This window comes from Malaclemys terrapin, chromosome 14 (genome assembly GCF_027887155.1).
Source record: "Malaclemys terrapin pileata isolate rMalTer1 chromosome 14, rMalTer1.hap1, whole genome shotgun sequence".
NCBI classification, from domain to species: Eukaryota; Metazoa; Chordata; order Testudines; family Emydidae; genus Malaclemys; species Malaclemys terrapin.
Window position 1 is genome coordinate 27,981,618 of NC_071518.1, and position 25,868 is coordinate 28,007,485.

Consider the following 25,868-nt stretch of genomic DNA (forward strand, 5'->3'; position numbering starts at 1 on the left):
TTGGGTCCTGGAAAAGGAAGTAAGGAGCTGGCTTGGCACTTGAGCCTTCTGTTTCCTTGCCCAAAGTGGCTTGTTCACTTCTTCCCAGAGTTCTTTGCTCTCTAGAACTGTGAACACGTCCCCTCCCTTGGGTTTCTTCTCTGACTATCCACTTCCCTTCCCCCAGGTTTCTTCTTTGGCTGTCCACTTTCTGTGTCAAGTATCCGGGGGCGGGGAGGGGAGAAAGGGGGTAGCCGTGTTAGTCTGTATCCACAAAAACAACAAGGAGTCCAATGGCACCTTAAAGACTAACAGATTTATTTGGGCATAAGTTTTCGTGGGTAAGAAACCTCACTTCTTCAGATGCATGGAGTGAAAGTTACAGATGCAGGCATTATATAATGATACATGAAGAGAAGGGAGTTACCTCACAAGTGGAGAACCAGTGTTGAGAGGGCCAATTCAATCAGGGTGGATGTAGTCCACTCCCAATAATAGATGAGGAGGTGTCAATTCCAGGAGCGGCAAAGCTGCTTCTGTAATGAGCCAGTCATTCCCAGTCCCTATTCAAGCCCAAATTAATGGTGTAAATTTGCAAATGAATTTTAGTTCTGCAGTTTCTCTTTGAAGTCTGTTTCTGAAGTTTTTTTGTTCAAGAATAGTTACTTTTAAATCTGTTATAGAATGTCCAGGGAGATTGAAGTGTTCACCTACTGGCTTTTGTATGTTACCATTCCTGATGTCCGATTTGTGTCCATTTATTCTTTTACGTAGAGACTGTCCAATTTGGCCAATGTACATGGCAGAGGGGCATTGCTGGCACATGATGGCATATATAACATTAGTAGACATGCAGGTGAATGAGCCCTTGATGGTGTGGCTCATGTGGTTGGGTCCTCTGATGGTGTCGGTAGAGTAGATATGGGCACAGAGTAGGCAGCGAGGTTTGCTACAGGGATTGGTTACTGGGTTCGTGTGTAGTTGCTGGTGAGTATTTGCTTCAGGTTGGGGGGTTGTCTGTAAGCGAGGGCTGGCTGGCCTGCCTCCCAAGGTCTGTGAGAGTGAGGGATCATTTTCCAGGATAGGTTGTAGATCATTGATAATGCGCTGGAGAGGTTTTAGCTGGGGGCTGTACCTGATGGCCAGTGGTGTTCTGTTATTTTCCTTGTTGGGCCTGTCCTGTAGTAGGTGACTTCTGGGTACCCGTCTCGCTCTGTCAATCTGTTTCCTCACTTCCCCAGGTGGGTATTGTAATTTTAAGAATGCTTGATAAATATCTTGTAGGTGTTTGTCTCTGTCTGAGGGATTGGAGCAAATTTGGTTGTATCTTAGGGCTTGGCTGTAGACAATGGATCATGTGATGTGTCCTGGATGGAAGCTGGAGGCATGTAGATAAGTATAGCGGTCAGTAGGTTTCCAGTATAGGGTGGTGTTTATGTGACCATCACTTATTTGCACTGTAGTGTTCAGGAGGGGATCTCTTGTGTGGACTGGTCCAGGCTGAGGTTGATGGTAGAGTGGAGATTGTTGAAATCCAGGTGGAATTCTTCAAGGGCCTCCTTCCCATGGGTCCATATGATGAAGATGTCATCAATGTAGCGCAAGTAGAGGAGGGGTGCTAGGGGAGGAGAGCTGAGGAAGCGTTGTTCTAAGTCAGCCACTTTCTGTGTCTCCTTTTTAAGTCATCACAACCAAGTTTCATGGCAGCCTTTCTAATCTCCTGGGCACCAGAGCCCTTTGCCACGGTTCATGCAGACGTAAATCCTGGATTAATCTGGCCTGAGATTTGTAAAGAGCTTTGAACATGTAAGGCCCTATAAAAAGTGCTGTATATGAATTCACAGAAGTCCCTCCTGAGCTGCTGTTCCCGGAGGTGAGGTTCGGTGACAATCACAGTCAAACCTGCCTCCCGTTTTCTGAGATTACATCTGTCTTTTCAGGATTGCAGGAAGAAATTGCATAGGAAGGAGGAGGAGACCCCCTTCAAAGATTTCACCTCCCAAGGGACTTCTTTCAAAGACTCTGGCATCGTCTTCATGCTTTTTTCCCCCTGCTACTGGACTGCCCCGTCTCCTCACGCTGACTCCTAAGCACTTTTGAAAGCTGGCAGCCTCAACTGAAACCTCTCTTTGAAAAAAAAAAAAAAAAATCTTGATGCAGGGGGATGCTTTCAAACTTTGTCTGCAGCCAAGACGCGGGGGGGGGGGGGGGGGGGGGAAGGAAGCAGCATCAAAAACTAGGCCATTCCAGCAAATCACTGAAATCACAAGCACAATGCATGAAAAGCTCGGCCCACTGCACCTAAACCTACACAATTTGACATTTTTCAGTGGCTGTGCCAGGAACATCTATGGTGTCTGGTTACTTAAAGCAAGGGAGAAAGAGGTGGGTGGTGAATCTAATCAGTCTTGCCCAGATTTGAGGTCTCTTCCTTTTCAGCATAAGTAACAATGGGAAAAAGCTGAAATTATAGACAGTGCAATCCAAATTCCCTTTACCTGAAAATCCTTGTTATCTGAATCCCCCATGTAGTCCTACGATAGTTAATAGCACTTCCATTTATCTGAAAGTTTCAGATATCCCCCAGGCTATTTGGATAAATGAGAGTGTATTATGTGTGTACAGATAATTGAATAGAATTTAAAAAAATATTCTATAGTAACTAAAACCAGAACTTGATCAGAACCCAGGGTCAAAACTGAGACTGTTGACTAGCTAAAATGGAACCAATAAATGAACAGTCTTTTCACTTCCCCTAGCACTGTTCAGAATGCATTATGGGTTCATTTTGTTTTACTCCCCTCCCCCCATTATTTGATAGTTCTTTTAACAGTTGCGAGTTTTACTCGGTTCCTTTTGATCAGAAGGAAAAGGTACTGTAGGAACTGAGACACTGCAGTGACTCTGTCTTTGAACTCACCAGGTCTAAAAGCCTGCAAGAATATTTTCTCTTTCAGCTTTCTGCTCTGCTCATATAGCTGCCTGATAAAGAGATGTTAAATTGTCCTTAAGGACAACTAGAAAGGTAGGAACTATGCTCTAAAACTCATGCAATTTATTTTTTTTAAATTTTAAGTGCATTAAAAATTTAAATGTTAGACTTTTCTAAGTAGAAATTCTTCTTTTCAAACATTTTAATCCTTTTGTTGTTTAAAAAAGTTTTTCTCATTCATTTTATATGGTGCAAGTTTCCAGGTATGTGTTCTTGCAAATGCTGCAGCTCCATCTAGTGGTATAGTTACTAGTTGTCAGGGCAAAGACAAACCCCTTTGAAACCGTAATTATTAAGAAAAGGATAAGGATTTAACCTTCTACGTTTTCAGTGAAATCCTTCAGAATTTACTTCAAATAATCAACGCAGTGTGAGCTATTATCGGTCAAAATGCATACACAGTTTTAGGATATAGCAACGTTTGATTGGGTTTTTTTTGGTTTTTTTTAGAGATACCAGTGTATGAAACACAACCCAAAGTGGGTCCTTTAGTATTTTCATTGTCTAAACAATAGATTTATAGGTACTTGTCTATTTGTAATGTATGAAACTAGTACATTTAAAAATGTGTGTGTATATGTGTGTGTGTGTGTATATATATATATATTATATATATATATATATAATAAAAAAAATCTGTCTATAAAATTTGACACACCTTATAGTTCTTTTCATCTGAGGATCCTAAGGTGCTTAGCAAATATTTATTAAGTTTCATGATATCTTATACCTACATCTCATATCTATCTACTCTATCTATACATTTTAAAAATAAGTGTCTTGTGCATGTATTTATAGACAAAGTAGGCCAGATTTTACTCTCACACTGTAATTTAATTAATTTCATTTGAGTTACTCCTAATTTACACTGGTATGAGATCTGAATCAGTAATCTGTGTGCAGTATATGTAATAGGGTCTTAATTAAACAGGTCTGTCTTTTAGGGTTCTCTCCTCATCCAAACAGGAGCTGAGATTCAGTATTTTACACCATTACAACTGATGTATCATTTTTCAACACATCTTGTCCCTGTCTTTGATCTTATCAGAAAATAAACATTCTTGACTTGATTTGCTGAGCTGCTGCTGGGCCCAAGGTCTTTCTAAATTCCAGCTGATGTCCTGAAATTGAATTTTGTGCTGCCTGTGCAAATCTGTTGAAATTCAGTGAAAGTATATTTAATACTTATTAAGCTACAAGGAAGCAGATATTCTCCTTTAGTGATGCAGCAGATAGCAAGAGTTAATAATAAGTATGTGATAAGGAAGATCACAGGATTTCCTGTAAACAAGATGCTGCGTTGCACAGGGAGCATCCTGTCTGCATATGTCTCATAAGTATCTAGGCATCCTCATGGGCTTCTCTAGTTATTTTAGTAAGTTGTGTAAACAGTATTATCTACTTAATGCCCTCAGATGATCTAATAATTGATATGGAAATGGGCCAAAGCTCAATAGATTGTATGCAATTCTCCATGGACTTCTGAGGATGGTTTGCCCAGATTTTATTTAAAATTTTCTCTAGTTTGTGTGTATTTGTGCAGTCTGTGGTTTGCTAGACACGCCAGACAGATGTTGGTTGGATGATTTTTTTTTTTTTTTTTAAATATACGATTTTTAACATGTTCTTGCTCTGTACTTGGCTTGACAGTTTTTATAGGTATGTCAAAGAAAAGAGAGGCGCCGCCAATAACATCAAACAGTGAAAAGAGTAAAATCACACTGGAAGGGTCAAATCCGTCAAGCAGCACATACCTGCATTACATGTTAAGAAAAGCTGTTATTGCGAATAGTCACATTACTCTTCAGTGTTGAACTGATACCTACAGGAGTGGTGCAAGGAACACCACCACTCTAACGTGAGTTGTTTAGAGTTTTTTGCAAAGATATTTTGTCTATTTTTTTTGTGCGTGTGGAAAATGTTAGATTTTCTGAAAATTTTTGACCAGTTGTATTTTTAAATGTGTTTCTGATACTTGACTTTCTCTCTAGTCTATTTGTAATTGGAGGATAGTCATAATAATCCTCCCTGAACAGTTTTCTATTTCTTCACATTTATTAATTTAAATTTACTCAACTCCCCCCCCCCCTTTTATAGATTTATAACAAGCAGTTGGCTGCAAGTATTTGATATGAGCAAAATTTGAGCTGTGTTGGTTAGTGTGATTGATCACAAAAGAGGTGTATTTGCAAGCTGGAATAATTAGACCACTCACCATTTGGGAAACATTGATTTGGGGCACCTTGAAAAATACCTAAACATAAGGATGTTTTTGTTGAGTGGTGATACTAATAATACATAACTTGTATGTGTGGGAGGTAGTGTTGCACAGTGGTTATAGCACTGGATTGTGACTCAAGAAACTTACGTTCTATTCTTGGGCCTTCCTCTGGCCTAGTGGCTGATATTGGGCACATAACTTCACCTCCTCAGTATCCCCATCTGCAAAATGGGGATAATGATACTGATTGCCTTTGTTAAGTGCTTTTGAGATCTATGGATGAAAAGTGCTATATAGATCTCAGATAGGTTTCTGAAGTTGATGGGCAAGGATTCATTGGTAATGATTCATATCAACGCTAGTGACATTGCATCATGGGATAGCTTGCAGATAATAGATGACTTCAGGGAGCTCAGATATGTCTAAGTGCTCTTCTCCGAGATCCTTCCTGTTCCATGAGTGAAGGAAAACAGAAGGGAGAAGATTCTGGAAGAGAATCGCTGGCTAGGTAAGTTGTGTAGGGTTTGGGGGTTTTGGAACATTGGTCCACCTTCTAGGGGAAAGGGGGCTGTGTAGTTAGAACCAATTTTCCCCATGCCAGGCTGGCTAGAGTAGTCAGAAGGATGTTAAGCTAATAACAAGAAGGGAAGGTAAAAAGAGGGAAGTTGTGAACACTCATTTGGCCCCAAATCAAGATGTTGAGAACAAAATTAATTTAGGAGCTAAAGGATATGAAAAGAAGAAATTGCTTAATTGTCTATACCCCAGTGCTAGGAGCCTGGGTAACAAACAAACAGAGCTAGGATTGCTAATTCATGAGCATGAACTCAATCTAGATGGTTTTACTGAAACCCAGTTGGATCATGCTCATGATTGGAATTTTAAAATCAATAGTTATAACCTATCCACAAAGGGCTTCAGTGGGGCAGGGATAGCTCAGTGGTTTGAGCATTGGCCTGCTACACTCAGGCTTGTGAGTTCAATCCTTGAAGAGGCCACTTAGGGATTTGGGGCAAAATCAGTACTTGGTCCTGCTAGTGAAGGCAGGGGGCTGGACTCAATAACCTTTCAGGGTCCTTTCCAGTTCTATGAGATAGGTATATCTCCAGATAAAGACTAAGTGGGCAATTCTCTAAATGGAGAGTGAGTAGCACTCTGTCAAAAATGGTATTACCTTTTCAGAGTCACTGATAACTCAGATAAAAATGATCTTGAATTCTTACGGTGAAACACAAGATGTTAGTTAGTGTCTGCTACAGACCTCCAAATCACACTAGGGAACAGGATGACCAACTCCTTATGCACCAATCTATAATGGGTAGGGAAAAAAGCTGCATAATCACGGGGAACTCTAATTTGAGTGACCTTTGCTGGAGGTCTCATACTTTGATACTAAAACATCCTTGGAATTTCTAAATATTCTAGATAATTTCCTAATTCAAAAAGTGTTGCATCCAACATGTGGGAATTGTGTCAAGATGAGGTGTAACACAGACAAAGAAGAACTGATCACAAAACTAAAAATTAATGGTAGCTTAGGTACAAATGATTATAACTTTGTTGCACTTGTAAATGCTTATAAATGTGCAAACAGAATAAAGTCCAAATCACATATTTTCACAAAGCTGAAAACAACTATGAACCAAATCAACTGTGAGGAAGAATTTAATCAAAAAAATATTAATGAAAATTGGGAATTGCTTAAGAACACTTTATCAAAAGCCCCAAAAGTCATGATTGATTTAGAGGAGAAGTAAAGGCAACTATTAAAATTTAAAAAATAATATATAACAAATGGAACAAAGGGGAAGTTTGTAATAATGAATATGAATCAGAAGCTAGGAATTGCAGAAAATTTACAAGGGAAGGAAATGGACACAAGAAAATCTGTGGCCAGTAGAACAGAGGAAAACAAGGGTTTTTTTAAGTATACTAGGAACAAAAAACTTCCTGACAATGTTACTGGTCCATTACCAGATGGAAATGATAGAATTGTCAATACTAATGCAGAACAAGCAGAAGTGTTCAATAACTATTTCTGTTCTGTAATTTGGAAAAAGACATGATGTAGTTATCATATAATAACACTCTTTCCATTCCACTATCATCTTAGGAGGATGTTAAACAGCTGCTATTAGACAGACATTTTTAAATCAGCAATTCCGGATAACTTTCATCCAAGAGTTTTAAAAGAGTTGGTGAGGAAATTGCTGGACCATTAATGTTGATTTTTCAATAAGACTTGGAACACTGGGGAAGTTCCACAAGACTGGAAGTAGTTAATTTTTAAAATATTGGCACAAAAGGGTAAACAAGATGACCTAGGTAATCATAGGCCGGTGAGTCTGACGTTGATCCTGAGAAAGATTGGGGGGAGTGGTAAATAATGAAGAAGATAGGCCACTAATACACAGAGATTGTTAAACTGGGCACAAGGAAATAACGTGTTTTAATATGGCTCAATGTAAATGCCTACGTCTAAGGACAAAGAATGTAGGCCATACTTCAGGATGGAGAACTCTATTCTGGGAAGCAGTGACTCTGAAAAAGATTTGGGGGAGAGGGTGAATAATCAGCTGAACATGAGCTCCCAGTGTGACACTGTGGCCAAAAGGACTAATGTGATCATTGGCTGCATAAACAGGGGAATCTTGAGGAGGCAGAGAAGAAGAGAGGTTATTTTACCTCTCTATTTGGCACTGGTATGACCGTGCTGGAATACAGTCTCCAGTTCTGGTGTCAACAATTGAATAAGGATGTTGATAATTGGAGAGGTTCAGAGAAGAGTCATGAGAATGATTAAAGGATTTGAAAACCTGCCTCATAGTAATAGACTTGAGAAGCTCAATCTATTTAGCTTTACAAAGGAAAGGTAATGACTTGATTAGTCTGTTAGTATCTACATGAGGGAACAAATATTTGATAACAGGCTCTTCAGACTACCAGAGAACACGATCCAGTGCCTGGAAGTTGAAGCGAGACTAATTCAGACTGGAAATAAGATGTACATTTTTAACAGTGAGGGTAGTTAACTATTGCAACAATTTACCAATATCATGGTGGATTCTCCATCACTGGCAATTTTTAAATCAAATGATTTAAAAAAAAATCTCTTGGATTTCGTTTCAGGGAAGTTCTATGGTCTGTGTTTATACAAAGGGTCAGAATAGATGATCATAGTAGTCCCATCTAGCCTTGGTATCTATGAACCTGGGAGTACATAGCATTGAAATTAGGAAGAGCTTATTTTGTATAGCCCTGATTCAGCATCAGGGAATAACCCCAATCCAATGCCATAAATAAATAGTTTGTAACTTTTGTAAGTGTAGAAACAGAGTAATGTCCAGTTCTAAAATAAGACAGTACTAGTAATAAATTATTAATCATACAATCAACAATAGGCTTCTAGACTGGTGACGTATTGCCTGCAAATATCTTTTTTCCCTGTTTAAGAAAATACTAAAAGAAGTGAAAAGGCCTGTATAGGTTTCAACTATCTTCTCCTTAATGCTCATTTCTAAATTAAAGGTTGGAGTTATTTTATTGTATATTTTATAAGATTTTGTATAGCATTCATTGCCATAATATCTCTCAACCCATTAATGAGCTTAGCCTCATTTAAAAAAACCTATGAGATGAAATATTATTTTTCCATGTTTTTTAACTGATGTCACAGAGACACAGAGAGGTTTAGTGACTTGTGAAAAATTGCACATAAAGTGTGTAATAGAGCTGGAAATAGAATCCAGGTCTCCTGATTTCCCTCATCCAGTGCCCAAGCCACAATACAGTCCTTTCTATTTCAAGTATTCCACCTTGAACTTGTTAATAAGCATCTTATGATGTCCTCAGAGGTCTATAGTCTCAGCATTTCTGGAGAGGAAAGCTATTTGTATTTCTTTAGTTTGTGGGGAGTGTTTGGTTAGTTTGTTTGTGGCTACTGGAGGTGAGATCATAAACTGATCTGAAGCCTTTTATGGGCTCATAACTGACCCTGTGCCATTTGTGCATAGTTGGTTTTGCTGATTCATATGAGAAGCTCCTTGACTGGAAATGTCAAAGAAGCAGAAAATAAAATCAGCGCTTTAAATTAGACAGTTGATACATTCTCTCTGAATAGCACTCGAGATGAATGACTTCTGCTCTAGGGAATGATAAAAGTCCTGGCCAATCAGTTAGCACATAGGCAACATTAAAATGCCTTTCATGTAAAGCAGTTTGCAATGGGAGAACTGCACAATGAACAGATTGCTCTTTCTTCTGCCTATGTCCTGAATTCAGTTAGTAATTAGCGCACAGTTTTTCCATAAGGCAGGGGAACTGGTGTCTTTTTTGTAAGACACTTGATGATGGACGGCCTGAGGCTAGGGCCAGGTCTAGACCAGAAACACTTTGCTCATACTACAAGTATCAGCAAAGCATTCCTAGTGTGAATGCCTTTTGCCAGTATAGTTTATTCCCTCCTTCTCCCCCCATCCCTTAAGTGCAGGGGCTTCTGCCAGCATAGTTATCTTGGCCAAGGATCACATGCCTGACTGACATTGTTATGCTGGTAAAAGTTTGCAGTGTAGACCCGGCTTCTATCTGCATGATCAGCTGTGCCCTTTCAGAAGACGGAAGCTATGGCATCACAACAGGGGTGTAGACAGAATAGGTGTTAATTGAGGTCTGTTATTTCCTTTCTCCAGCAGGACATTTTTTTTTTGTAATGTTCATTAGTATACAACATGTACTCCCACATACAGTCAATTGCGGGATTAGAGCCAGAAGGCTCCATTATGCTATGTAGACACATCCCCAAGTTATCTCTGGGGAAGGTCGGGTGAGAGGGGGGTAGAATTCCACCAGTCTCTGGAATATTCTAATATGGGTCTCCCTCAGTCTCTCCTGTTGAAGCTGTTCCATTTTATGTACATAATTATGTATTGGGCCAGAGAGCCAGTGAGAGTGATTCTGTAGTCTAGTGGTTAGGGCATTCATCTGAGAGTGAAGGAACCCATCTTAAAATCCTTTCTCCCCATCAGGTAGAGCAGAGGATTGAGTGGGTGTTTCCAGTGTGCTGGGTGAGTTCCCTAATCACTGCCATACAGGTTGTAAGGGGAGAATCCACCTCCCTTTTGTGTGGAGTTAGGTGTGCTCTGATAACACCTGCCACAGCAGACCCAGCAAGGGAACGGCTTGAGGCTGGTGCAGGAGCTTGAGCATGAGATGACACTGAGGCATTGTGTGCATGCCCAGTAGCAGAAACCTAGGCGCCTGGAGGACTTTTATTGTGACAATGTAGGCACCTCCAAAGTTAGGTGGCAGCTGAGCATGGGGTTTTGAGGATCTCAGTGGTGCCTATGTTTTTTAATTTTTAATTTAGGCACCAAAGTGCTTTTGTGGATCTGAGCCTCAGAGTCTAGAACTCAATATTCAGAACTGCTGGGATTTGAACTCTTTATTGCTTGATTCCATCATTGTGTTCAGTGCAACAGACCACACCACGCCCACCCAATATTGATCTACCTGCTGTAAACATCCATGAACACAGAGGAACTTCATGTATGCCATGATGATTCACAGAATGGTCACCATGTGGTTAAGGGAGACAGCAAGGATAGAGTTCAGTTCCTTCTGTTCCAAAAGCACAGGTCCCTCCCCAGAAGCTGCTCAAGATAATCTGCTACCCTAGGCAAAACTATAGTGTGCCACCCGCTCCTATCTGCTAGAACAGAGGTTCTCAACTCAGATGGGGGTGCATATCAGACTTTCTGGGGGTGGGAGAGTGCATGGGGAGCCTTCTGATAGTTTGGTGGTCATGACAGAGGGGTGGCCAGGCCAAATTTGTGTGAGTGCATTGTGCCCTTGCCACCCTAGACAGAATCTGCTTCCCTAGGTAGCTGCCTAGTTTGCCTATAGGTAGAACAGCCCCTATCCCTCCCAAGAGAATCTGTCAGCAGCATAGGTGCTATGAGACACAGCTGAACAGTTCCGAGTGTGTTCAGTACAGATCGGTGGTTCACCCCGTTCATCATAACATGAAGACCAATTGTTTACGTAATAAAATAATAGCATTTGTACTGGGAAAATAAAGGAGTAGAGTGGTGGGGGAATGCTCTCCTTTTTACATTTCCATCTATCCCAACCACTGTGCCACTTCCATTTGAGAAGCTTTCACAGAAATGCCAGGTCCAGGGCAAGCTCAACATCTTCACCTGTGTGTAGGGCTCCTGAAAGAATTAGCAATGTCATTTCAATGCCAGCATTGTCATGTCAGTGTTAAGTCGTGACATTTCCCTAGGTCATACCAGGCTCTAAAATAAATGCATTATAACATTAAACAAAATCCTAACCAGGTGTATTGCAGCTAGATCAGAATTAAAGGCTACCATTGTATTAGCTAGATGTTCCCTCTACGGCATTCTTTTTTTGTTCCTTTTCATTAGGTGTATTTTGCATGGGGTATGAATTTTCCTCTCAAATAAGAGCTCTGTTAAAAATTGCCAATAACAGGAATGTGGTTTCAATGCAAGTCATGAAATCATATCAGCTTTAAAAAGGAAATTAAAAGTAAACCCCATCCCCAGTGAAATGATGACCACTGGTAGCTGCTGCTCCCATTGAAGTAAATTGTAAACTATCCATTGACTTCAATGGGAGCATACCCCATGGTATTCAAAGTCAGAAAATGATTGGGAATTTCTGAGCAGTTTTTGACAATGCTTCGATCATAGTTACAGGGGAAAAAATAAGAACTAATTTCTGATACTGTGTCCTTTAAATAATAGGTCCTGAAAAATTCTTTTTAAAACATTGTCTCCTTCCTTCTTTGTTCATAGGGGTTTTTTTCAGTAACAAAGTCCATGATCCTGTAAATATGTAAACACTTGCATAACTTTATTTATATGAGCGGTTCCATTTTAACTGACTATACAGATGAAACCGTGAAACTGGCTATAAACAAAGTACTGTCAAAAATAAACAAACTGAAAAAAGAGGTTTCCCCCCCACAAATTACTTCCCATTTTAGTAAGCATAGGTGTTACTTGTAACTATGCAGTAAGTACACAATTATCTTACAGAAATGGGATAGTGTCCCTTTTATATTTTATCATACTTTTTTAGATTGAAAACTATCAGAATTTTAACTTTTGCTGTCTGTATTTGTAAACTGCATTCCCTATTCAGAACTGCTTTAAAAACATATTTTGAAGTCCATGTTCTTCAATGGGAGCATGATCACATGTTTTTGCTATTCAGTGAAATACGATCAGTGATCTTTTCTTGCACTCATTGTATATACTCTCGAACTGCAAGTTCTTTTAGGGTAAACACTTTTATTTGGTCTCTTTTTGCCTTGCTCTCTTCCAGTTTCTCTTGCAAGGATAGAAAGTCTTTGCCAAGTTCATATGCCAAAGTGATCATTGTCTCTAACAATGGAACATAATACCTATGCCCACCATGCATCTGTAGGCGAAGTAAAGCCTTTTCTCCATATTCATAGGCACTTGCTGGGTTCTCCAGGTCTTTGTGACACACAACTACAGCACAGAGTGTAGGGACTATTAAAACGGGGCTGTGTTTGGTTAATTTTTCCTGCAGAGCGACGACTTGCACAAGGATTTCCAAAGCTTTGGTATATTGGCCTCCCCTCAGACAGCCATAAGCTTCCTCCATCTCTGGTCTTATTAAGAAGTCGATAAATTTTTTTGATCTCCGGACACATTTCATAGAATACAGAAATCCCAGATAGTCCCTGAAGGCTAATTTTCTCTCATTGATCATTTCCTCTGTGAAGTTTCCAGTTAGGCACTTTTTGGGAAAGGTCACATCTTCTATTTCTTCATTAAAGTCCTTCAAAAGATTTTTGTGCAGTTTTTCAAAATCTGAATATCGACGCTCAATTACAGTTTTGTTGCCATCAAAACTGCCTGTCTGGATGATGATGATTTTATACAACTGGCAGGAAGAAAAAAAAGCAAGTAGCAAGAAATAGTCAGTCTTGTTACATAAAACTGTAGTCTTGCTGAATGTTAACAAACATATTTTAAACTTTACTTTGGTTTTGTCTGCATTGGGATTTTGCCCTGATAGGACTGACACTGGGGCAGGTGTAAACTTAGACAAGGAAAGCCACAATTTGCACCAATGGAGTTTGTCCCTGCTTGAAAAAGCCTCCCCCTCATGCAAATTGCACCAATTTACATCTAATTGTGCTGATCTGCATTCTAGATGACCGTGTGCAGCACTGGTTCTGCTATATCAGTGACCGGCCATCAGTTGCTAGAATTAGAGCATATTCCCAATATAAACAAGGTCTTTGAGATAGGTGTCCATTGAGTCAGTAATTCCTAACCACTACTGTTTCAGATTGTTGTGACTAATACTTAGTGTTTGCATGTAGTGCTTGCATATAGGGCACCTTAGGAGCTTGATTTCAATAAGAAGGCACTCAGCACCTGGGGTCCTTAATCAGGTAAATTAGCAAATTGCTTGTAAAGGTTTAGAAGGAGTGCTTTAAATAATTTATGGTTCATTCATGTAACTGTACTCCTTAATAACACATATGGTTACTACATACAATCATCCATAGCAAACTGAAGGGATTTCCCAGGACTAATATTGAATTTAATATATTTTTCATTGGTTATAACTGTTAGAAATATTTCTATCAGATATTTCTGGGGATTTCTGGGCATTATTAATGCTATGGAGGAGGAGGAGAGAGCTGGAGGGGACATTTGGTATATGCAAAAATGAGATGGAGGAACTTCAGAGAGATTTTTTTCTAAATCATTGTCCTATTATGCAAAACCTACCACTTTATATAAATACTGAAAAAGTGAATGCCACATTTCTAAAACAAACTGTTTGCTATCCAAGATCCTTCAGCAACCTCTAGCAGAAACACTTTTTATACAATAATTTACAATTTAACAGTACTCAAGAATAAATTTCTCTGAATTTTGCACTGATCTTGATAGCAAAATGAATTTAGTAAACATGACAGTAAAAAAAAAAAAAAAACCTCTCAGAGCTGCAAAACAGAATTTTGATGCTACATATTCTTCAAATAGATTTCCACCCAGGGCTTAATCCAAAGCCCATTAAAGTTGAAGAAGTCTCCCATTAGGCTAGATCAGGGGTCAGCAACGTTTGGCATGCGGCTCTCCAGGGTAAGCACCTTAGCGGGCCGGGCCAGTTTATTTACTTGCTGACGCGGCAGGTTCGGCCGATCACGGCCCCCACTGGCTGCGGTTCGCAATCCCGGGCCAATGGGGGCGGCGGGAAGCCGCGGCCTGCACATCCCTCGCCCGCGCCGGTTCCCGCTGCCCCCATTGGCCCGGGATTGCGAACCGCAGCCAGTGGGGGCCGTGATCGGCCGAACCTGCCGCGTCAGCAGGTAAATAAACTGGCCCGGCCGGCCAGGGTGCTTACCCTGGTGAGCTGCGTGCCAAACGTTGCCAACCCCTGGGCTAGATCCTCCGCCTGTATAAATCAATGTACTTCCATTGAAGTCAGTTGGGCTATGTCAATTACACCAGCTGAGGAGATAGCCTGAATGGGTTTTGGATTGGGTCAAGATGTTACTCACAAACAATCTCATCCTGTTCCCAGTGAATTAAATGGATTTAGGCCCACAGTTTGCTTAAGTCAAACTGTTCATTTGTGGAAATGGGCATTAGATGTTACAAACCAATACTAGCATAAGAAACTCTCTCATTCTGTTGTAAAAGACATTCTCCATCCTTTGATTTTAATCCTGATAAATCATCATTTTAGCAAGCTTCTCTGTAGCTTCCTAAAGCTGAGGTGCCACTGCTCTGATCTCTTTTCATTCATTAACACAGTGACGTTTTCCTATACTCTGCCCTGCTCCCTGCTGATAATAAAGTACCTACTGGTTATGCAAATTCATAACAACATTGCAAGAGAGCAAGAAAATTGCACAGAATGTAAAATGATGATTTAAGAAATCTGACTACCAAAGGCATCTGAGTGAATAATTCACAACAAACAATCTATTAGATGAATTTATCCCTTATCCCCTCCTTCCCCGGTTTGTGGAAAGTCCATGAGCAAAAGAGGTGATTTCCTCTAATAAAAACATTATTCAGATTTGCTTAGCAATTTTTTTAAGGTGAAATATCTTTAAGTAGTTATTGTTATTAGAGCTAAGTTCTACCACCCTCACACACACTACGTGATACCTTTATTCCTTGAGCACTTTTATTGAAATCAATGGGACTATTCAGGAAGTCAGATATTGTTCAATCTGTGCAAGGGTAACAGAATCTAACTGGAACATGTATAGTGTGTGTATCTCCTTTGAAAATATAAGATCATACTAGGCCAGACTCTGAAACCTTTACTCACATGCTAAATAGCACCTTATTCCAAGAGGAGTCCCACTGGGATCAATATACCAGTGAGAGTAATAATAATACATAGTTCTCAGCACTTTTCATCTGTTTACCTCACTTTACAGAGGAGGTAAATAGCATCATTCCAGTTTCACTGCTGCGGAAACTGAGGCACGGAATAACTCGCCCACAGTCATCCAGCAGGTGAGCGGCAGAGTTGAGAATAGAATCCAGGTCTCCTGAGAGCTCAGCACAGTGAGTAAGGATATCAGAATCTGGCCCATTGTGTTGGTTTTCCCCTCTTGACATTCAAATGTTAGATGAAAGAGCAAATTGTTTACACTAATTGGAAAAATGTGATTAATAAAAACATGGTTTTTTTAGATATGATCAATAGGGGATTTTTTTTCCTTAATGTTGATAAATAGATCTGAAATGTCACAACAGTGGAAATGCATAATCACAATCGCACAGTGTCAGGAAATGTCTTATCCTTTTCACTTACTATTGTCCTGCCCCTCTCATGCTTTTTTTTTTTTTTTTTTTTTTTAATGACTACTGCAGAACTATGTGTGCAAGAGGATACAGTCCAAAGCTGGTCTAGTTGTAGGATTGGAGCTTTAGGCTTTGTCTGCATATGGAAATGTGTACTTACACCAGTGCAAGCCTCAAATTATAGGTATGTTATACTGCCACAATGTGGGGCTTACACCAGTGTAGCTTTGATGTGCTTGCATCAATATGAATTTACTATTCTGTGTCTTGTCTTAGTCTTAAATTGTAAACTCTTTGGGGGCAGGAACTGTTTCTGTTTTGTTTGTACAGCGCCTGGCGCAGTGGAATCCTGGTCCATTACTAGGGCTGCTGCGTGCTACAATCATACAAATAACAATAATGAAGACAGGGCCTACAAAATTAGCCCTGTTAATGTGTTTTTTCCCCATTGGTGCAGCCTTTATTATGAACTGCTTGTTGAAGGGCTTTTTTAGGGCAAGATTCTGCCAACCATGCTTGCTTTAAGTACTACCTTACTCTAAGAGTAGGTACTACCCAATGTGAACAAGGGTTGCAAATAGGGTTGCCAACTTTCTAGTCGCACAAATCCGAACACTGTAGCCCTGCCCACTTCCTTGAGCCACCAACCCTTCCCCACCCCTTCCTTGAGGCCCCACGCCCCACTCACTACATTCCCCCTCCCTTGGTGGCTCGCTCTCCCCCACCCTCACTCACTTTTACTGGGCTGGGGCAGGGGGTTGCAGTGTAGGAGGGGGTGATGGCTCTAACTGGGAGTGTGGGTTCTGGGGTAGGGCTGGAGATGAGGGGTTTGGGGTGCAGGAGGGGGCTCCGGGCTGGGGCAGGGAGTTAGGGTGTGGGAGAGGGCTCTGGGCTGGGGGTGCGGGCTCTGGGGTGAGGCAAGGGATGAGGGGTTTTGGGTGCAGGAGGGTGCTCTGGGTTTGCGGGGGGCTCAGGGCTGGGGCAGGGTTTGGGGCTCGGGATTGAGGTTTGGGACTGGGGTGTGGGCTTACCTCGGGCGGCTCCTGGGAAATGATGCAGTGTGGGGGCGAAGGCAGGCTGCCTGCCTGTCAGGCGGCTCCACGCGCTGCTCTCGTCCACAGGGAACTGGCCAATGGGAGTGCGGAGCCAGTGCTCAGGGCAGGGGCAGCACGTGGAGCCCCGTGGCCCGCCCGCAGCCTCCCTGCCTAGGAGCCGGACCTACTGGCCAATTCCGGGGTGCAGCATGGTGCCAGGACAGATAGGGACTAGCCTGCCTTAGCACCGCAGCACCGCTGACTGGATTTTTAATGGCCCAGTTGGCGGTGCTGATCGGAGCCGCCAGGGTCCCTTTTCGACCGGACGTTCCGGTCGAAAGCCGGACACCTGGTCATCCTAGTTGCAAAATTTGGTCCTAAGTGAGGTTTTCAGGTAACAACCCATGATGTGCAGACATCTGCAGAGTGAATGAAATTGTTACATATTCATTTGTTAGCTTACCACATATTTAGATAAGTACTGTTCTACAATTCTGGTTGATGGGATTTCAAAAAGGAGTTTGACTTGTCTACAGCGGCGTTTCTCATTCCTCCAGTAGTCTTGAAGCTGCTTAGTTGTCATTGACGAGCTGGGACTTGGGGAGTTACTGGTACCTAAAACAATATATTTAACATCTCATGTTGTAGCCAGTGCATCTGGGAAGAAAATCCATGTACATTCACCAGGAAAGTGGAGAATTGAATTTCTGATACTATATTGCATGAATAATGTGTATATCACTACTTTTAAGACTGATAAAATAAGATAGCTCACAGCTAATAGGAACAGCTTTAGGTCATCTAATTGTGAACACTGTGTTACTCTGAAATTTGAAAGAAAATAAACTGATTACACAAAATTAAACTCATCTAATCTACTGTTAAATATGAAGGCTTGTTAGTAAAGCTTGTTAGTAAAATCCTGATGACAACAACTTTGCCTGAAAAAAACATGGTGAAAAAATATCCTACAAGCATATTGTAGAGCTAGGTTGTGAGTTCACTATAGGTGAACAAGCTGCACTCTCCCAGGAGTAGCCACAGGGAGGTCATGACTCACATGTGCCTCTGAGTCACACTGTCCTCCTGTTTACTTTTTGCTGGGGCAGTGGAGGGTCGAGGTGCGGGGGCGGGAGGCAGGGGAGAAAGGGAAGGGGTAGTATATGGATGGCTCATATCTGCAGCAAATTCTGAACCCCCCTGCACCTGCTCATGTGCTCTGGGTTGATGACTGGGGGGTGGGAGGGGGTGAAGCCAAGATTTCATCCATACTCTGCCCTTTCTATTGGCTCCAGGTAGCCAGCGCAGGAGCAAAAAGGGAGTTCTTACTGCCCCAGTTCCTTTTTTTGTACACATGGTCCAAGCTACAATCTAGACCACAGGTTATAACCAAAGCCAGAATATCATTTGTAAATGTAAAAATGGGGTATAATAGGCTGGGAAGTTAACTTACGGGGAAATTGGGACTAGACTTTAGCAATGAAGGACATTTCTGTCTTTGGAATCCAGTCCTGATAATTTTGTTCAGGTGAGCTATGGTACAGCAATGTGGATAATGTGGGACATCACTACAACTGCTCTTTCATGTGGGCAAATCTGGACTTTCCATCACTGAAACCTAGATCATGATGAGCAAATTATTCAGCATTGCAAACAATGTAAATGCCTGGTCACAAATGGATAAGAAGGAAATCACTAAACACTTCTATTTTTCACATTCAAATTGTAGGTACCCAGAAAGTCCCTTAAATAGTTTAATTTTTTTAACCTGCTCTTTAGGTTAAAATACCATTAAAATGAGTTTCTCTTCCTCAGGGTTTGACCCAGCCTTTCCTAAATGTATGGTTTTAAGGAAGGTGTGCTGTTCATGACAGCATTACAGAAAGAAACACGAATAGTCAGTTTTCTTTTAAATAAAATCCATACCTTTAAGAAATTACCAATAAATGTATTTGCACAACTGACAGCATTGGAGTTCTTAGTCCATTGTACAAGTTCAGTGCAAACCTCCCCACACACCATACCACAGCGTGCCTTCACCCTGGCCTAAAGAGACTACTACCATGGAGTGGAAGTGGTCATTCACTTTTCATTCCTGTTCTCTCCTTGGTCTCTGTGCAATGTGTTGGCAGATTTTTATGGTGTATGTGAGAACTAAACTGAGAGCACCAATTCATTTCATATAGGCCACCTAAGAGGCACCAGATGGTCATGGTAACTAACTGTGTAGTTTAGAATGGAGTAAGTTTTTGAAGAACACTTTTGAAAGGAAAAGCTTGTGCTTCTCTCTCTCTCTCTCTCTCTCTCTCACACACACACACACAGACTGATTTGCCATTGCATTACTCCTGTGTAGCTCCAAGTTGAGTAGAATTATGCCAATGTAAAACTGGAGTAACGCAGGAGTGAATCAAGTGCACTGTTTGTAACTCATGAGACATGTAGCACTGATAGCTCCATGAAAAATAAGTAGAAGAAATGGTGGGTCCTAACCTGAGAGAGCAGCAGTTTCTGGGTTGTCATTGTTAACTTGAAATGAAATTTCAGCTTCGATTTCATTTTGTTCTTCATCTGACTGAGCGGCTGCAGAACATGTAGTTATGTCAGTTACAGGCTCCCACTGATCTCCTTCTGCTGTGTGGTGCTGGTCTCTGTCCATTGCAAAGCTGTCGCAGAAGGAATACAAAATCATGCACTTCTCATCGCCAGACACATTAAGAGCTTTAGAAGTCTCCCAGAGTCTATTCTAGATAATTGTTTATTTTATTGAGTTAGGGCTTGATCTGACCCCCACTGAGATAAATGAAAAGATTCCCATTGATGTCAGTGGGCTGAAGTTTACAGAGCTGCTAATTCCTCAACACCTATGTGCTTAGACACAAAGTTAAAGAAACAGACATTGTTTACAAATATCCACATGGGATAACAATAAAGGAATGCTGCAGCTGCCAATAAGGGTGCTGGGACCTATATGGTCATTTTGTCAGGAATTAAGATCAGACAGACAAAAGCAAGAACTTATGCCAAATAATATGTGTATTTAAGGTGAAATCCTGAATCCATCAATGTCAATGGGATGTTTGCCGTTGCCTTCAGTGGGGCCAGGATTTCATCTCTTGTATTGTGCCTCAAAGTTTTCTGGACTTGGCCACAGATCAGTTGTTGAGGGGAACAAATTCTGGAAGGCCTTAAGGGAAACAGCCAGACTGCTGGAGAGTTTACCCCCCAAGATTTAACGGTCTAGCTGTGGCGGCATAAGCAGTAGCTCAGGCTAGCTGCCCAAGTACATTCAATCACATCTGAGATCCTAGGTATCTGGGCGGCTAGCCCAAGCCGCTGCCTGTGCCGCCACAGCAACACGGCTGGTTTTCAGCACGCTAGCTCAGTCAATCTATGTGAATGTCTACCCAAAAGTTATGCCTCCTGCTGCATTGGAGATGAACCCCTGAATCTGTCAATGGCTAGGCCGGTGAATTACTAAGTTTTCTATTTATTATGTAACAGCATGTTCCTCCTGTCCCCCTTGCTTGTCTGTTTTAGCTACTTGCTGTGTCTTGTCACAATCTAGATTTGTAAACTCTCTGGGGCGGGACTTGGGTTTTTTGTGTGTGTGCATATGTGTGTTTTAAACTATACGTTTGTAGAGAGCTTATTATAATAGGGCCCTAGCTCCTATATGGCAGTACTCCAATACAGCTCCCTAATAGGGACCTATAGGCACTACTATAATATAAATAACTATTTATAATATCATTGTGGTGAAAGGGTTTTAAAAACTTATAACAACTTTGTCAGTGATTTGCGTTTGATCAGTTATGTGAGATTAACTTTTTTGCTCACAGGTTGGCTAAAAAAGAAGGAAAGACAAATAATATAGGTTACTTTAAAAAGTCACAGCTCCATTCCTGCAGTAAAACAAAAGATTAGTGAAAGATGTTATTGAGAGTGAACTGCTGCAGTATGTTTAGGAAGTGGGAGCTAGTCAAGACTGCTTGGTTCTCACTTCTGCATAATTTAAGGATCTTTGTGTACAATCGTGCAGTACTGTACTTAGAGGTGGGGGAATTCCTTCCTGGACTCTCTTGCAGTCTATTGCATCAGTAGACATTTACAAGGTTGCAAAAGCACGTACTTTAATCCCTCCCTGACAGTAAGGTGGAGCAGAATTGAGGAGAATGCAGCTTCCCCAGCTCTACTGAAAGTGCTGAGGGAGAGCTGCCTCTGCTCCCTGGCTTGGGCAAGCAGAATTCCACAAAACTCCCCCTGTCTCCTTGGCAGGGACCTGATTCAAAGTCCATTGGCTTCAAAAGGTTTTTGGATCAGGCCCCTGATGCAGTGAGAGGTGCAGTCACAAAAGTGAAATACCTACAAGCTGCATGGAAACTTTTTAAAAAACACCATAATAGAGGCTCAAACTAAATATATACCCCAATTTAAAAAACATAGTAAGAGGACCAAAAAAGTGCCAGCAGTGCTAAATAACAAAGTATAAAAGAAGTGGTTAGAGGCAAAAAGGCATCTTTTAAAAACTGTAAGTAAAATCCTACTGAGAAAAAAAGAAAGGAGCATAAACTCTGGCAAGTCAAGTGTAAAAGTACAATTAGACAGGTCAAAAGAATTTGAAGAGCAACTAGCCAAAGACTCAAAAACTAATAGCATTTTTTTTTTAAAGTACATCAGAAGCAGGAAGCCTTCCAAACAATCAGTGGGGCCACTGGATGATTGACGTGCCAAAGGAGCACCCAAGGAAGATAAGGCCATTGTGGAGAAGCTAAATTAATTCTTTGCATTGGTCTTCACTGCAGAGGGTGTAAGGGACATTCCCACAATGAAGCCATTCTTTTTAAGTGATAAATCTGAGGAACTGTCCCAGATTGAGATGTCAACAGAGGAGACTTTGGAACAAACATATACATTAAACAGTAGTAAGTCACCAGGACCAGATGGTATTCACCCAAGAGTTCTGAAGTTCAAATATGAAATTGCAGAACTACTAACTGTAGTATGTAACCTATCATTTAAATCAGCTTCTGTACCAGATGACTGGAGAATAGCTAATGTGACCAATTTTTAAAAAAGTCTCTAGAGGGGATCCTGGCAATTACAGGTTGGTAAGCCTGACTTCAGCACTGGGCAAACTGTTTGAAAGTACAGTAAAGAACAGAATTATCAGACACATAGATGAACACGATTTGTTGGGGAACAGTCAACACGGCTTTTGTAAAGGGAAATCATGCCTCACCAATCTATTAGAATTCTCTGAGGGGGTCAACAAACATGGACAAGGATGATCAGGGGGATATAGTATACTTGGCTTTTCAGAAAACCTTTGACAAGGTCACTCACCAAAGGCTGTTAAGCAAAGTAAGCAGATAAGAGCGAAGGTCCTCTCATGGATCAGTAACTGGTTAAAACACAGAAAACAAAGCGTTGGAATAAATGGCCAGTTTTCAGAATGGAGAGAGGTAAATAGTGGTGTTACCCAGGGTTCTGTATGAGGACCAGTGCTGTTCAACATATTCATAAATGATTTGTAAAAAGGGATAAGCAGTGAGGTGACAAAATCTGCAGATGACACAAAATTACTCAATATAGTTAAGTCCAAAGCAAACTGAGAAGTGTTACAAAGAGATCTCACAAAACTGGGTGACTGGGCAACAAAATGGCAGACGAAATTCAATGTTGATTAATACAAAGTAACGCACATTGGAAAACATAATCCCAACTATACATACAAAATGATGGGGTCTAAATTAGCTGTTATCACTCAAGAAAGAGATCTTGGAGTCATTGTGGATAGTACACTGAAAACATCTGCTCAATGTGCAGCGGCAATCAAAAAAGCTAACTGAATGTTAGGAACCAATAGGAAAGGAAAGACAGAAATATTATAATGCCACTACATAAATCCATGGTATGTCCACACCTTGAACACTGCGTGAAGTTCTGGTCACCCCATCTCAAAAAAGATATATTAGAATTGGAAAAGGTACAGAGAAGGGCAACAAATATGATTAAGGGTGTGGAGCAGCTTCCATATGAGGAGAGATTAAAATAACTGGGACTTTTCAGCTTGGAAAAGAGGCAACTAAGAGGAGATATGATAGATGACTATAAAGTCATGAATGGTTTGGGGAAAGTGAATATTTACTTAAAAAAAAAAAGTTATTTACCCCTTCACATAACACAAGAACCAGGACTCACCCAATTAAATTAATAGACAGCAGATTTAAAACAATCAAAAGTAAGTTCTTCTTCATACAATGCACAATCAACCTGTGGAACTCCTTGCCAGGGGATGTTGTGAAGGCCAAAACTATAACAGGGTTCAAAAAATAAATAAATTCATGAAGGATAGGTCCATCAATGGCTATTACCCAAGATGGGCAGGGATGCAACCTCATGCTCTGAGTGTCCCTAGCCTTTGATTGCCAAAAGCTGGGACTGGATGACAGGGGATGGATCACTTGATGACTACGTGTTCTGTTCATTTCTTCTGAAGCACCTGGCATTGGCCACTGTTGGAAGACCGAATATTGGGCTAGGTGGATCAATAGTCTGATCAGTATGGCCATTCTTATGTTTCTATGAATGTTTTCACTGCTCTTTCAGTCTTTGTCAATCACTGCTCATTGCACATTCAAAATAGCCAGTTATTTAATGTTCAGTTAGTCAACCGAGTTTGATTTATTACATTGAATTCCCAGAGAAACAACTTCATTTTATAGACTATATACTTGAAAAACCTTGCTTTTTAAAAATGGGAATGTGACCATAAGAATCTCCAAAAAGCAGATTAAATTATAAAATTTACCTTAAACACCTGTAAACTAAAAATGGTTGACCAAATTTAAACTAGATTTTCCTCCTGAGTTACAAGTTTATATACAGCAGAGTGATATTTATGTTCAAGATATAAACCTCTGAAAACAAAATTGTATAATGGAAATACTGACATGCCCATAAATACAATGGTTCTAAAGGTGCCATTATGGTGATGAAATAGGCCCAAACTTCATTGTTCATTGTGTTCAAAAGTATAATACATACATATATATATATATGAAGTAATATTCTGTCATTGTAACATATGAAAATTAATCTAAACTATTTAAACTAATCATTAAACGACTATTTACCTTAACATCTAAAAGCACAATAAAGTGAAATCTGCACTACCATTCACAAAGACAGTCTGTTGCTTTAAACAGGTTGTTTCATGGTAATATTTATACTGAAAAATACCATTCAAAGTTATTTAATTGAATGCTTATTAATATTACAAAATATACCACACAAAATGCTGACCTTTGAGCTTCTGAAGAGTTTTCAAGGGTGATGAGATTGCAATGCAAGCCTTGCTTTTTATTTTCAAAACACAGAAAAACATGTCTGTTGTCTTGTAGCAGACAAGCTCTTTATTTTTACAGAAAGGAAGGAGGAAGTCTTGCTTAAATCTGACTTCCTCATGCAGTTAGTTTGTTGTTTTAGTGGGTGGTTACCTCAAAATGAAAGTGGCTATCTGCCCTGAGTCGTTTTTCTTATAGTTTACAAGTAGGATAAACCTAATCCCGTTCCCATTGTTATACTTTTTTTTTTTTTTTTTTAACAACACTGCAAGTTACAGACAATGCCAACTTTAACTTGGATTATCTTGGTTTCTGTCACAAGTCTAGCTCTTTTAAAGTTAGATGTATGATTTGCTTACATTGCTTACATTGTGAACAGACAATCATGAATGAAATCCTTGACTTCAATGGAGACAGGATTTCACTCATGATGATAATATATAGCTATATGAGAATTTCAAATTTTAAATCTGCCCGTTTATATGTAGCCATATTATTTTATGGTTCTCAAGGGTCTGAATACTCTTTGGTCTTGCTAAAGGAAAGTGGCAAAGAATCTCTTTCAGTGTTTTAAGACCTATATGCTCAGTTATTTTAAAATAAGGAACTCCTAATTAAATACCTGCAGAAATATAAGCACATTGTTATTATCAGCATTGTTCACTGACTATAAAATTAATTTTTCAAACTTTGACTTGATTACTAAAAACCTGTCAAAATGATAATTAGCAATGTCATAAAATTCACAAAATAAGCACATCAATGAAACTCTGAATATCAACACAATAAAAATGTAATAATGTATGTCTCTTTATATCCCCAGTTTCATTTAAATAATCAAATGAAGCATGAAAAATGGATTTAAGAGCATAAAAGTATGTTATGCAGGTTCTGCCTGAATGGGAATTTTTTTTAACGTTTAAGCAAAAAGTTTGGCTGTTTGGGAGTACAAGGAGAGTGTGTGTGGGGGGAGGGGAACCTTTTCTTATTGTAAAAAAATATATTCTTGCAACCTGTATTGAACAGTACGTTTGAGAGTTCTGATGAAAAATTGGTTTTGATTTTCACATGCACAACAATAGTGCAATTTTAGTAGTGGTAGCACACATTCTGAGGGAAGAAAAGATTTTCTAAAAGGTTAATTTAGCTGACTACTTAAAAATTATGGAAAGTTAGTAGTGATTGATGCCTGGATCCACATGCACTGGCTCATTCATCATGCATTTTGTATGAAATACTTCCATTCACTTTGTTTGTTTGGCATATACAGATTAGTGCACACTAGTAAAAGATGATACATGTGTACCTAGGGATATAGAAATAATTGTGATGTTATACTGTATTATTGGACAAACGGTATGTTTATAGTTCTATGTCCATATGACTTCAGCACATAAAAATAGCGTCCCTGGGAGATGTCAGGACTACATTGCGCAGGTCAGCTTGCTGGTA

General features: G+C 40.2%; 1 protein-coding gene across 2 annotated transcripts; it reads right to left on the reverse strand.

Moving 5' to 3' along the window:
* Positions 1 to 12,058: 12,058 nt before the first annotated feature.
* SNX20 (sorting nexin 20) lies at positions 12,059 to 24,475 on the reverse strand. Of its 2 annotated transcripts, XM_054048672.1 has the most exons (5): positions 24,376 to 24,475; positions 22,414 to 22,471; positions 19,561 to 19,733; positions 17,531 to 17,682; positions 12,059 to 13,133 (listed from the first exon to the last, which is right to left on the reverse strand). In XM_054048672.1, exons 3-5 carry the CDS (start codon positions 19,724 to 19,726, stop codon positions 12,465 to 12,467), a joined length of 987 nt encoding a protein of 328 aa, XP_053904647.1. In that variant the 5' UTR covers positions 19,727 to 19,733; positions 22,414 to 22,471; positions 24,376 to 24,475; the 3' UTR covers positions 12,059 to 12,464. The 2 variants fall into 2 exon arrangements, with proteins under 2 accessions (XP_053904647.1, XP_053904646.1); XM_054048671.1 differs by lacking the exon at positions 22,414 to 22,471.
* Positions 24,476 to 25,868: the final 1,393 nt, after the last annotated feature.

Coding starts and splice junctions, on each gene's coding strand:
- SNX20 (XM_054048671.1), bottom strand. CDS start 19,726: ATGGACAGAGACCAGCACCACACAGCAGAAGGAGATCAGTGGGAGCCT. Junction 17,683..19,560: donor AGAAACTGCTGCTCTCTCAG/GTTAGGACCCAC, acceptor ATATTGTTTTAG/GTACCAGTAACTCCCCAAGT. Junction 13,134..17,530: donor AGTACTTATCTAAATATGTG/GTAAGCTAACAA, acceptor TCTTCCTGCCAG/TTGTATAAAATCATCATCAT.